At 38.3% G+C, this 14,514-nt stretch overlaps 1 protein-coding gene across 1 annotated transcript; it reads right to left on the bottom strand.

Annotated features, from left to right (window-relative positions):
* Positions 1-3,501: 3,501 nt before the first annotated feature.
* On the bottom strand, positions 3,502-11,863 carry LOC118841595 (olfactory receptor 2K2-like). Its single transcript, XM_036749146.1, has 2 exons — positions 10,944-11,863; positions 3,502-3,646 (listed from the first exon to the last, which is right to left on the bottom strand). Exons 1-2 carry the CDS (start codon positions 11,855-11,857, stop codon positions 3,502-3,504), a joined length of 1,059 nt encoding a protein of 352 aa, XP_036605041.1. The 5' UTR covers positions 11,858-11,863.
* Positions 11,864-14,514: the final 2,651 nt, after the last annotated feature.

Here is a 14,514-nt window from a genome sequence, read left to right as displayed (position 1 = left end):
AATCATCCCACTGCTCTGGATGCCTCAACTCCTAGCAGCTTGTGATGTCTCCTCTTTGATATCTACTCCCCATGGCTCCCTTCTTATGTCTTCTTCCTTGCAGTAACTTCCTGCTTCTTCCTTCAACCCCCCTTCATTCCAAAGGAAATATTCAAAATTAGGGATTCTTGAGAATTCTGTCCATTTAGTAGATCATTCCCCTCCTCCAAGTCTCTGCATTCTCTGTGGAAATGGCTAAAGACAGGCTACAGTCTAATAAGGAAAATGAGGTCCAGGTGACATTGACCTCAGCAAAGTAGGAGGTAAAGCCCTCTGCTAAGCCTAAATATGTAGTTGTCTTCACTTCCTTAGAAAAGATACAAACATTTTGGAACAACTGTTGTCTGGAGTGTGGTTAAGAGTCAAGGGATGAATAAAAAAATTTTTTGAGCTGCAGTAAAGGCCAAGGATTCAACCAGAAAGGTTTCACAACTTTCTCCAAAAATACTCAGGAGCAGAAAGAAAGAAAAGTGATAGAGGGAATAATGCCCTCTTCCAAAATTACAAAACCTAATTCAGATGTTATGACTAATAGTCATCCTATCACTGAGTTTTTCTTTGGGTCATTCAGTTGAGGATTCTGTCATTATCCCTACGGCATATAAAGTGGGTAAGCCCACTCAGATATGAACTTATCACTTTGGGAGCCCCCAAAAGGCCTCCAAATCAAGGCATAGTTTTCTCTCTTCATTATCTCAGATCCCTATCCTGGCACTTTTCCTCCCATAGGAACACAAAATCATTCTCTAAAACTTAACCTTCATCAGGGAGCCATGTTTCATAGGGCATCATTAAAAGTTAGAGTTTCTTTTGCGCTTTGCCATGGAAGCACAAATAGGTTACACTGGGACTCAATCCCATAGGTAGGTGAAGTTTTTTTAATTTTAAGGAATGAGCTTGTTAAAACTAGAGTTACAACTTTTTTCTTCTCAATAAGTTTCCTGCAGAGTGTTTGCAGTTTCTCCACAGTGATATGGTCTCTACCCTAAAGTAATAACTAAATGGAGAGAAAAAGAACTCAGACAGATTATCCAGAAAAAGGTCCCAGGATCATATTGTGGAAGAGAAGGAATTCAGTCTCTGATGGTTTCTGCTAATATCAAGTAATTCCAGGGAGTAAAAAACTATGCATTTCATTGGAACTGGATCATTAACTGTTGCTGTTTGTCCTTCGTTCTTTTGTTTTGGCAAGGTAATGAGGGTTAAGTGACTTGTCCAGGGTCACACAGCTAGTAAGTGTTAAGTGTCTGATCCTCCTGACTCCAGGGATGGTGTTCTATCCACTGTACCACCTACCTGCCCCTTTGTCCTTTGTTCTTGAAGAGGATCATGACATCAGGAAGGCGATGCCATGACATATAAGTGAATTGGATTTAAGGGAGGGGGGCTGTGCAAAGTCACCTTTGGTTGTATGTGTGAGCCCATTGGTGTGGGCACTCTCTACATATCCTAACTCCTTCATCCTATATAATACTCATCCCATTTGATTCTCATAATTTCTGATTATTATCTTTCCCCGCCTTAAATCCTCTGAAGAGAGTCTATCTAATATGGTGGTAGACGTCCCCATTTTTGCTTTCTTTGAAAATATTTTGTACAGCAATTGGGTTTCCACCTAATATCACTCACTCTTTTTTTCAAGTTTAAAAAAGGTATATGTATATAATCTTAAAAATCCAAATACATATTATACATTGTATCAACACACATTACCTCTTATTCTTAATACATGAATGGCTTATATCCTTTACCAGTCATAAATTCCTTGATGATCTGTTTAAACTCCTTCTCACAAGTCATCATTGGTTATGTGCTTTAATCTACTTATAATACCATGTATTTTTAAATTCTTCTTTGCAATTTTGTATATTCTGAGATGTTGATATTCCACAATTTGGCTATAGAGTATCGATGGGAGAATATATGGGACCAATATTCATATATATCTGTGTATATATATATATATATAATGTATATATGTATATATATATATATATATATATATATATATATACACACAGATATATATAGTGCTTTCCACACAACAATCCTTTGAGGAGGGTTGTATTATAGTCCCCACTTTATGAGTAAGGGAACAGTATAAGAATCTGATCTGGGAACATTAAACTTGAAAGGCAGACAGCTCTATACGTAATATATAGTGCTTTCCTCACAACAATCCTTTGAGGAGGGTTGTATTAAAGTCCCCATTGTAAGAATCTGGGAACATTAAACTTGAAAGGCAGACAGCTCTACACATGAGGAGAAGAAATCTTAGAGATGCTCATAGTTTTATTGTCCCTTTATTTCCTTAGCCATAAAAGTCTGCCAAAACATTCTCTTGACCCTGATGGTAATTGTTTAACATGGCAGTGTGAGGTCTGGACTCTGAGGGCTTGTGGCTGACCACAGGGCAATTTTTTAGTATGTGCAGATAATAGCGATAGTGATAGTAACAACAACTCACATTTCTATAGCACTTTAGGGTTTGCAAAGAGCTTTTCTAACAGTGACCCTGTGAGGGAGGTAATGGAAGTATCTTTATATTTAAAAGTTTTACAGTTGAGGAGAACTGAAGCTTGGGAAAGTTAACCTACTTGCCCATGGACATACAGCTAGTGAGCATCTGAGAAGGAATCGGAACCTTTGTTTACTCACTCCAAGTCCAGCGTGCTTTGTCCTATGCCTTGTTGCCCCATCCAAGAGTGAGATGTAGTAAGTGGCTCTAGGCTGTGATGAAAGCAACTGTATGATGAGTAAGGAATATGACACTCTACGGAAGTGAAGAGGAAGAGAACAAAATTTATCCATTCCAGCTAGGTGGCACAGTGGATAGAGTGCTGGGCCTAGAGTTGGAAAGGCTAATCTTCCTGAGTTCAAATCCAGCTTCAGATATTTAGCTATATAACCCTGGATAAGTTATTTCACCCTGTTGCCTCAGTTTCCTCACCTGTAAAACAAGCTAGAGAAGGAAATGGCAAACCACTCCAGTATCTTTGCCAAGAAAACCTCAAATGGGGTCATGGAGAGTCAGACACAACTGAAAACGAATGAGCAACGATAAATATTTATTAAGCACTTACTTGATCCTCACAATAACTCTGAGGGGTAAGCACTATTATTATCCCCACTTTAGATTGAGAAAACTAAGGCAAGACAGAGGTTAAGAACCCTAAGCAGGGTCACATGGATTTGAACTCAAGTCTTCTGACTCCAGGTCCAGTGCTTTGTCCACTGTACCACCTAACTGCTTCAAATGTAGAAGCTGATAGAATATTAATAGAGGAGGTGATCTGTCCAGGTTGAGTTCACCTTTAAGATGGAAAAAGTGGGTATTGGGGATGGGTGGAGGCTGGCATGTTCCAGAGATGCTCCAAGACTGAGGCTGTGAGGCTCTACATCTTCCCCTACAGTACTATTGGCCTCTGAAGACAGATACTTGATGGATAAGATACCTGAATGTTAATTAATAGCCTTCAGATATAAAAAAGAAGGTCTGGGAGTGACGGTAGAGTCAGAGGAATGTGAATGACACAAGTTCAATAACTGAATGAGTCTGAGATTATGTGAATGGGCTATGTCAAACTGATGCTTGGTTAATTTACCCCCAACTATATAGATAGTAAAAATTAGAACCAGAACACGAATTTATTAAGCAACTACTAAGTGCAATTCATTGTATAAAGCCTTGAGATGGACATGGAAGATAGGAAAATACCTCTTGCCTTCAAGGAATTTATATTCTAATGGGGTGGGGGGAGAGAGACAACATGTACAGAAGTAATAAATAAATGCAAAGAAATTGGAGGAGGGGAGCATCAGGAAAACACTGAGAAGACACCCAAGCTGAGTCTTGAAAGAAGATAAGGGTTGCTAATGAGCAGAGGCAAGAGGAAGGGAGTCCCAGGCAAGAGAAAAGGGTTTGTCTGAATGCAGGAAAGCAAGAAATGAATGAGTGCATGAAATGACCGGAGGAGGGAAGAGAGATAAGTCAGAATATAAGAAAATAAGTCTATAAAACTAAGTCGAGGTTAGACTGCCAAGAGTCTCAAATACCAGGCACAGGTGTTTTATATTTTATCCTAGCAGTAAACATCTTCATCTAATTTTTCACTCTCAATGAAATGAGGGAATATCTCCCATTATAGGCAGGAGGGGGTTGCCCTCTACTAACCAGCAAAGTCCTTGATCTCAGTGTCTTCCCTGTCTCAACCCTCAAGAACTGGGGAAAGCTTCACTTCTAGCAAATACAAGGCATGGGTATGTACTCCCTCTTACTGGAAAGTCAAGCCTGGATTTCCTATCATATGGATTTTCAGAAGCATCAGGACTCCTTGTTCTATCTGGTTCTCTCACAGCTAACCTCGGAAATACTCTCACCCATCTAGCTTTTGGTACCACATCTATTACCTTTTTCTAAGCCCAGTCTCCACCCTTCACCTTCACATTCCTTCCAGCCATAAAGCCATCTACCCAGGCATCTTGCCATATGCCTCCCTTCAGTGTCCTGCTTCTTTCCACCTCCAAGACCCTTCACACTAGGACCTCCTCACCCTGGACTTCCAGAATCCAGGTCATCAGTTCATGGGGAAGTTAAGCCGCTGACCTTTGTAGCTCTAACCCTAGAACCTAAACTAACTGAATGGTAACTGAGTGAGTGAAAATAAGCTTTCTTACCTTATCTACTATCTGGCTCCAGATACCTATCTCTTGCTCTGGGCACAGTAAATACATCAATAGTACCATTACTTCTGGAAAGGGTATATGATATACATCCATTTGCCATCCCTACCCTTCAGATCAAAGTCCTCTTTTCTCTGGCCTCAGCTATCCTATATATGTTGTATTCTTCTATTTCAATGTAAACTTCCTGAGGGCAGGAGCTGTTTCTCTTACATTTGCACACCTCAAAGCTTAGCACAGTGCCTGGTGTGTGACAGTGTTTATTCATTCCTCCTTGGCTCTTACGGGAATCAGACTCCTTAGATAACATTATTTTGAGGTCTCTGATATTTTTTTAATTTTAAAAAATTTATTTTCAGGTCTGTATTCTCTCCCTCTCATTTCCTCTTCCTCCCCTCATTGAGAAAGCAAGAAAAACAAAATCAAATACAAATATGTATTATCGTGCAAAACAAATTTCACACTGGCCATGTCATATATGTGTATATATCATATATAAGTATATGTTATAAATATGTAAATATGTCTATGCCTCACTGCATGAGCCCATCACCATTCTATCATATTTCATTACGAGTTCTCTAAAATTGTGGTTGTTATCATGTTGACCAGAGCTTCCAAAGGTCAATGACCAATCATGATTCAAGAGCACTGATAACAAAGCATTCTACCTACCTCTTGACAGAAAGGTGATCAACCCACGTTGCAGAATGAAATATACATTTTCATACACATACAATGTGTGGCTTTTTTTTGCTTGACTTCATATTTGTTAACAAGGATTTTGTTTTTGCTTTTTTTCAATGGGAATAGCAAAGGGAAGGGATTGCTCCTATCAAAGAGATCGCATATCTGTTTGTCTTTAAAATATAAATATACGTGTGTATGTTTCCACAAATTCATTTATGATTGTGTATGCATATATACAGATTATATATTATGCATACACTACACATGGTATTTTAACACAATATAGATGTTCATAAGAGAAGAAAATATCTTATGGGTAAGTTCTAAACTTTAAAAAAAATTTATTCCGAACTTAACATCAAATAAAATGATCATTTCCATATACACAGTATAACAGAAAAAGAGGATTGTATATGAAACTGTGAATCTCTATTAGGTATAGCTTCATATTTTTTAAAAACATACCATAAATTAAGCATATAAGTTGAAAAGCTGCTCTGCTTGTCTGTGATTCTTTCTGTTCTTTCTTCTGTTCTCTTTGGTGCATTTTAAAAAATATTTCAATGACCTTTTTTTCTTGTTGGCTATTGTGGAAGGTAAAAGATGAAATGACTAAGGAAACAAAGTTTAATTCTTCTGAGCACATGGATTTATTAAGCAATGCATGGCCATTGCCGGACAAACAGGGACCAGACCTTCCTCAGCTTAGGCCTAAACCCCAAATACAGGGGGAGACAGACTTTTATACATTAAAAACAATTCATCAAATAAGGCCAATTAATTAAAAGGAAGTAACCAGGATACAACATTGGTAATCTGATGTCTAGTTGGATGAAAGACTGGAAACTTTTTAAGTTGGGAGGGGGAGAGCACACAGGTGCAATTCCCTGAATTCAGAAAAAGAGGTGTCCACATCCCCCTAGTGTCTATAAACAATCAAAGGAACATGGAAACAATAACTGATTGATCAATATGGGGCCAGTTTTCAGATGAGACCTGTGGGTTGCTTGAGATGTGTAATTGTGAGATAATCCCTTGCATCAATCTTTGGGTTTCTGGTCAGTATAACCTAGGTCCTTAGTTAAGGGTTTCTAAACAACAGGGAAAGGTGGTCCGGCTTCCCAGCCTCAATTCCCTTCTCTTTTCCACTCTCTCAATTCCCAAGTTCCTTCTTCCATTCCATCAACTGAAAATAAGAACAGTAAAACATTTCTAATTAACATGTATAGTCAAGCAAAATAAATTATTCCCACATCATTCATGTCTGAAAATGTATGTCTCGTTTTACACTGGGCCCATACTTGTCTGTCAGAAGGTATATAACTTGCTTCATCATTGGCTCTATGGAATTATGGTTGTTCACTGATGTTTTTCTATACAATACAATTATATACATCATATCGCTGGTTCTACTCCCTTTACTCTATATTAGTTCACACACAAGTCTTCTCAAGGTTTTCTGAAATCATCTTTTTCATTGATTTACAACACAATCATACTCCATTGCATTAACATGTCCCATTTGATGGGTACCTTTTTTGTGTCTAGTGCTTTGCTACACAAAAACTGCTGCTATAAATATTTCTGTATGCATGATTCCTTTCTTCTGCTTTGATATCTTTGGGGTAGAAGTGGTAGTACTTTGATCTCTTTGACCCAGTAACAGTTTAGTGACTTTGTGGACATTGGTCCATATTGCTTTCCAATTCACAGCTCCACCATTAGTGTGTCTCTTTTCCTGAGGCAACTCCAACAATTGTCATTTTCCTTTTTTGGTCATCTTTGCCAGTCTTATGGGTATGAGGTAAAACCTTACAGCTGCTTGAATATGCATTTCTCTAATTATTAGTGATTTAGAGATTTTTATTTTTGGTTTTCTTCCTTTGAAAACTGTCTGCTCATATGACTTGACCATTCATGCTTTGGATAATGGCTCTTGTTCTTATCTATTTAAATCAGCTTCTTATATATCTTGGATAAGAGAACTTAATCAGAGAAACTTACTTTAAGGTTTTTTCTTTTCTCAGTTCATTGTTTCCCTTCTAATTTTAACTGCATTGGTTTCATGTATGCAAAAACTTTTTATTTTTATCTTCCATGATTGTTTCTATTGATTACTTGGTCATGAACTCTTCAGTATCCACAATGACATACATTCTTCTTTGTGCCTCTAAGTTGTTTATGATTTTATGATTAAGTTTTTATACCTAAGTCATATATCTTGATAGAGTTTATCTTGGTAGATAGTGTGAATGTTGGTCAATACCTAATTACCAGCCAAGATTAGAAGGAAAGCAGAAAATTGGAGGGGGGTGGAATTTTACAGACAGTTTCTTGGATAAAGGTCTCATATCTCAAATATATAGAGAACTTCGTCAAATTCACAAGACTATGAGTCATTCCCAAATTGATAAGTGGTCAAAGCATATGAACAGGCAGTTTTTGGATGAAGAAATCAAAGCTATATATAGTCATATAAAAATACTCTAAATCATTATTGATTAGAGAAACACAAATTAAAACAACTTTGAGCCATCATCTCACACCTATTAGGTTGGCTAAAATGGTAGAAGGGGAAAATGATAAATGTTGGAGGCAATGTGGAAAAATACTGTTGGTGTAATTGTGAACTGATCCCACCATTTTGGAGAACAATCTGGAATACTGTATGCCCTTTTAACTCAGCAATACCATTATTAAGTCTGTTTCCCAATTTGATCAAAGAAAAAGAAAAAGAACCCATATGTTCTAAAATATTTATAGCAGCTCTGTTTGTGGTGGTAAAGAACTGGAAATTGAAGGGACACCCATTAATCGAGAATGGCTGAATAAGCTGCTGTATATGATGGTGGTGGAATACTACTATGCTATCAGAAATGACAAGCTATATGATTTAAGGAAAACATGGAAAGATTTGCATGAAGAGTGAAATGAGCAAAACCAAGAGAACAATGTATATAGAAACAGCAATACCATCAAAGAATAACTGTGAAAAACTACGTTATTCTGAGTGTTATAAATATTCAAATCAACTACAAAGGACCTATGAAGGAAGATGCTATCCACGTCCAGAGAAAGAACTGATAAACAGAAGTATGGATAGTGTGGTACAGACAGACAGACAGACACCCACCCACACACACACACACACATCTGTGTCAAACGGTGGCCTTCTCTAGTATGGGGGGGGGAGGGAGGGAGACAGTTCAGAATTTAAAATGTAACTTAGAATGCATAAAATTAAATTTAAAAGAAACTAGTTACTGCCAGAGCATTTTCCAGTTTTCCAAGTAGTTTTTGTCAAATAGTCTTTACTGTTGGAGTCTTTGCACTAAACCTGTTTTTATGGTTATTTTTTTTCCTTCTTTGAAAACTCACATAGGATTTACCCCTTTATCTATTACAAGAGCTTTTATTTATTCCAGATTATCTAGTTGGAGGAATATAGTCCACCCAACCCAAGTCAGTAAATGAAGTTAAGTAAATTGCCTCAGGTTACCCAAAGTGGCAGAGTTGGGATTCAGCTTTGTCTCACCAGGTGCTGCTTGTTGTTGACTAGAGAGGTGCTAAAGAAAGTACTTTGTGAGGTGCAGGGACAAAGCCGTTTCTAACGACTGGGGGCATAAGAAGGGTAGAGTGAGTGGGAAGTTGGATCAGGGAAGATTCTGGAGAAGGTAGGAATTCAATAGGCAAAGTTGGGGAGGGAGGAAATTCCAGGCACAAAAGCATGTTGTTTTTGCAGGGCAAAGAGCACTCTAATTTGACCAGGGCAAAGAATACTTGGAGGAGAGTAATAACCAATCAAAAAGCATTTATTAAGCATCTATCTTATGTCAGACATTGTGCTAATCACTACAGACACAAATACAAAAGAAAACAATTCCTACCTCTGAGGAACCTACATTCTAATGGGGACACATCTATACAAAACAACCACAAAGCAAATACAAGGAAGCCTTGGTGTGGCATTCGCTAGCAGCCGAGGAAAAGCCTTGTGTAGAAGGTGGCTTTTGAGCTGAGTCTTAAAGGAGACCAGGGAGTACTAGATGAAGAGGTGAGGAAGGAAAGAATTCCAGAAATGTTAGTGCACAAGCATGGAGATGGGATATAGAAAGTTCATGTAAAGAATATCAAGAAGGCCAGTATGGCAGCACCATGGAGTGCATGGAGGAGGTGGGAGAAGAGTACTGTTTACAGGGGATGGAAAAGTAGGATGGGGCCAGGCTGGAAAGGTCTTTACATCATAAACAGAAGAGTTTATCCTCAAGGTAACAGGAAGCCACTAGAGTTTTATGAGCAAAGAAGTGACATGATTGGACTTAGGCTTTAGGAAAATCAGTTTGGCAGCTGTTTGGAGAATAGATTGGAGTGGGGAGAGATACCATTTAGGAAGGTATTTCCATGCTCCAGGCAAAAAGTGATGACGGTTTGTGCTAGGATGGTAGCCATACAAAGAGAGACATGGGCTCAAATGTGAGAGGTGTTTGTGGAGGTAGAAACAACAAGACTCAGTGTTACATGAGTGAATATTTGGGGTGAGTGAGTGAGGAGTCAAAGGATGATGCCAAATTTGCTAATTAAAAAGATAGCGGTCAGAAAAGGAGTGGGTTTGAGAGGGAAGATGTTGCATTCTATTTTGGACACCCTGAGTGTGAAAGACTTGCAGACATCCATTTTGAAATGTCTAATAAGCAGCTGATAATGCAAGATTAAAGGTCAGGAGAGAGTCGGGCTAAATATCTAGGACTGGGAGTTGTCTAGAGATCATAATTGAACTCCTGGGAGCTGATGAAGTCACCAATGAGAATGAGATAAGGGAGAGTGGTGGCAAGTTGTAGGGGGTCTTGAATGTCAGGCAAAAATAATTTGAATTTTTCTTGAATTCATTAGGAAAGACATCCTAGAGGCAGTGAATGTTAAGCAGCAAGTATTTTCTAAATGGGGGAAAGACATGGAATGACAAACGCAAAGCCATCATAATGAACATAATTGCTTATATCCATGAAACATAAAAGAAAAATAAGCAGAAAAGGTGACACTGATGGATACATCTGCATTGAAATTCACCACTCTATGTTTAAGCAAACATTCCATCTACTTGTAAAAATTCACATTTTCATGGCGTTTGGGATCTTGCAAGGTCTTTCCTCACAACAACCCTGTGAGATAGGCAGCATGAATATTATTACTCTCATTTTACAGAGAAGGAAATTGAGATCCGATTTCTCACCCATGATTGCACCACTAACAAGCACCTAATTCAAACCAGAGATCCTGATCCCAGATACAGCATTTTATTCTATGACAGCATACTGCCTCTGGGTACAGTATATGTCATTTAGATTGTAATACTGACCTCATTTGTTATCAGCTCACAGAATAAATGATCAAAGGCAGGGCTTTGAGTGTTAAATTACTTTCTCTGCTATTCCTTAGCATAGCTATATTAGGGTCATCTACTCCTGCAAGTGTCAAGAGATTCTACTCCAGTCAGAACCTTTCATTTTTCTGACAGAGGAGAATTTCTCCTCAGCAACTTTTTTGTAGCCTCTTTGACCTCCTTGTTCCTCAGACTGTAGATGATGGGATTCAGCATGGGGGTCAGCACCCCATAAAGTAAGGAGATGACTTTGTCTGTTTCTTGTGAGCTTGCTGATGAGGGTTTGAGGTACATGGATAGGGCAGCCCCATAGTACAAAATCACGACAGTCAGGTGGGCTCCACAGGTAGAAAAAGCTTTGTTTCTCCCCTCAGCTGAGTTAATTCTCCAAATGGTAGAAAGGATGAAAAAATAGGAAATACAAATTAAGAGCATGGGAATGGGAAGGAGAAGCACACTGACCACTAGCATGACCATGTCAATGAGCAAGGAACCAGTGCACGCCAGTTTCAGCATGGCGAGAATTTCACATGTGAAATGATCGATCACATTTCCACAAAGAGGCACCCGTAGAGCAGAGCTTGTTTCTAAGAGTGCTGTGAGGCAACCTGTTATCCATGACCCAGCTGCCATCTGCATACAGGTCTTTTGGTTCATGACAATAGAGTATCGCAAGGGGTTACAGATGGCCACGTAACGGTCATACGCCATCACAGCCAAGAGGACACACTCCGTGGATCCCATGGCAAGAGAAAGATACATTTGCAGAACACATCCCGAGAAGATGATTGTTTTTTCTGTGGCCAACAAGTTCACCAGCAAAGTGGGAATAGAGGAGGATGTATAGCAGATGTCCATGAAGGAAAGGTTCCCTAGGAAGAAATACATTGGGGTGTGAAGGCGAAAATCCAGGACACTGATTACAATAAGAGTACTGTTCCCGAGAAGAGTGATCAGGTACATTACCAGACTGAATGCAAAGAGAACCATCTCTAACTTCGGATACTTAGAAAATCCCTCCAAAACAAAATAGGTCCAAATGGTATGATTTTCTCCTTTTATCATGTTTTTCCTCTTTCATCTGTGGATACGAAAAGAGGAGAACATTTCATGTTTAACTTAGTGACGGTAAATTCTATCCCTAGCAATGATTACTTCTCTAGCTTACATAGAATTTGGCCAAAAAGACTATGTTAAATGACAACGTTTTATTTGTTTCACAGCCTGGCTCTCATCTACTTCTCCAGCCTTTCTAGACTATACACCAATTCCATGCACTCTACAATTCAGCCAAACTGCCTTCTTGTTTTTCTTTACACACAGTCTCCATGTCTTTGCACAGACTGTCATCCATGCCTAGAATACATCCCCTCTGCTTCTTAGAATCCCTAATTGCCTTCCAATTTCAGTTCAAACACTACCTTCTATATGAGGTCTTTACTGATCCCTCCTTCCCCAGCTACTCATGTTAGTCTCCTCTCTGAAGCTGCCTTGCATTTATATGGCATATATTTTGGAAATGCTTCTATGGGTACATGTTCTCCCCCCAAAAGAATGTAAGTTTCTTTAAGGGGAAGTTTCATTGTGTATGGTTTAGCCTGGTTTTTTGCATACCCAGTGCCTAGCACAATATTAATTGTTAGGTGATGACTCCTTAGATTGAGAATAAATTTAGCTTCCTGAAACTTCTGCTAGTTGTTTATACGCTTCTGAATTACAGAGAATAAATCCAATCCCTCTTTTACCTGGTAGCCCTTCAAATATTTGAAATGATCACTCATATTCCCCTAAGTTTTATTTCTCCCAAGCTAAATAAGCTTTTAAATGCTTTTATTCTCTAGCATTTTCTTTTTCCCCCTTCTTTCTCCTTCCCTACTATATTAATATTTACACAAGTCCCTTATCTTAAAAAACAAAGAAACCCTGAAATTTCCTTTCTGCCTTTATAGGCAAATGGATAATTAACACTCATTGTTTCTATTTGCTCAGCCCCGTGCCCTATCCCAACTGCTCTACTTCTCTCCAATGCACCTCCTTCTCCCAGCCCCTCACACTCAAGAATTTAGAGGAAGAATATTGAATATTAAAACAACTATGAAAATATGAAATTCAATAATAAGGGTTTTTTACTTCACCTTTTTAATGTTTTAGACATCTTTGGCAATATGGTGAAAGTGTAAGGACCCCTTAGAATAATTTTTTTAGAAATAATAACTGCTGATTCTCGTTGCTTGAAAAAAATTAATTTAAATTTTTTAAATCCATAATTGAAGGAAATAGTAAGTTTTAGTTAGAGGTTAGTGAACATGAAGTTGTAATTCTTTACCACTATAGTCATAGTTATCTTGAAACCTATCCATGCACACCATGGTTTGATTCCTTCTTGCTTCTTAGGGATAGAGATAAGGGATGAATCTGTGATTGCATTGATATAGAAAACTCCCAGATGAGGACACCACCTCTCCCAATGCAAGTCAGCACTTTCTCCGCAACTTATGGTCTTAAAAGGTTTCCTGGGGCACTGAGAGGTTAAGTGCCACAGAGACACACATCCAGTCTGCATCATAGGCAGGACTGGACCTTATTATACTCCTTTTTTTCCTCTTCCAGTTGTGGTTTTTTCAATTCAACAAACTGCCAGAATCTCTCAAATTTCTGTGCTATATTGCGCTATATGTGTGACTAGGATTGAGCCTGACTTTCTGGGATTTGAGGTTGTGTGGAATTCAATAGCAAAATGTAAGTCAGAAGTGAAGATGTTTTGATAGTTTCCCAATCACTGATGCTCTATGAGATATGTCAGCTTTGCAGTCGACAAAATTTGATAGTACCAGGAAAGAACATGCATCCTTCTTAAAAGTTAAGAATATGAAAGAATTTAACGCAAAGCCCAAACTCACATTTCCATTTCTTTCAAAATTGTTCTGTGACAGAGGAAAACTCCAAATAATCAACTACTGAAGCCACAAGCAAATTTAAATCTTCTGTTGCTTTCTGGGGATTCTGTATAGTCCCTGAACAATTTAAAGTTTAGAAGCTGAAATGTTCAAAGAGAAAAACTTCAGATGCTTTGGGGATAATGTCCCAAAGAGCTAATTACAAAGGATTCTTGTTAATTGACATTGAATTCAAACAGTGAGATCCCTATATCGCTTTCAGAGAAGTCATGCTGAATTTCCTACCCATCAATCTGTCAACCAACAAAGCATTTATTAAGCACTTACTGTCTGCCTGGCAGAGTCTCAAGGACCAGGATACAAAAAAAAAAGCAAAAACAGTCTCTACCTTTAGGAAGCTTATATTCTAATGGGGTGACTCATTGAAATATGTAAATTAGCACATACATGGAAAAATACATAACCCATCCAAAGTGTGTTGGTGTTTAACAGCTGGCTCTTCAGAAAAAAAAAATGTGCCAGTAACACCCTCTTAATCTGCATTATTTACATTTTATCCATCACTTTTTAAAATCTAGAAATCAACAAAAGAGTGAATCAAGTCCTGATTTGTAGCATTTGCCAGTTTTTGAGGTGTAGATGCTCACATTGAAAATTTAACAGTAATCTCTAAAACCGGTTCGAGCCTATTCCAGAAAACCCCTGCATCCATCCCCTTATTATTTTAAGATTGTTTCTTACATGTTTATCTGGACATATCTCTCTCAAATCTTTGGTCATGGTAGAGAAAACATCACTTAAATCCAGCATTGAATGAACAGCTTC

This window comes from Trichosurus vulpecula, chromosome 1 (assembly GCF_011100635.1).
Source record: "Trichosurus vulpecula isolate mTriVul1 chromosome 1, mTriVul1.pri, whole genome shotgun sequence".
NCBI classification, from domain to species: domain Eukaryota; kingdom Metazoa; phylum Chordata; class Mammalia; order Diprotodontia; family Phalangeridae; genus Trichosurus; species Trichosurus vulpecula.
Note: the sequence above shows the minus strand (reverse complement) of the source record. Positions and strands in the feature narration are given on the sequence as shown.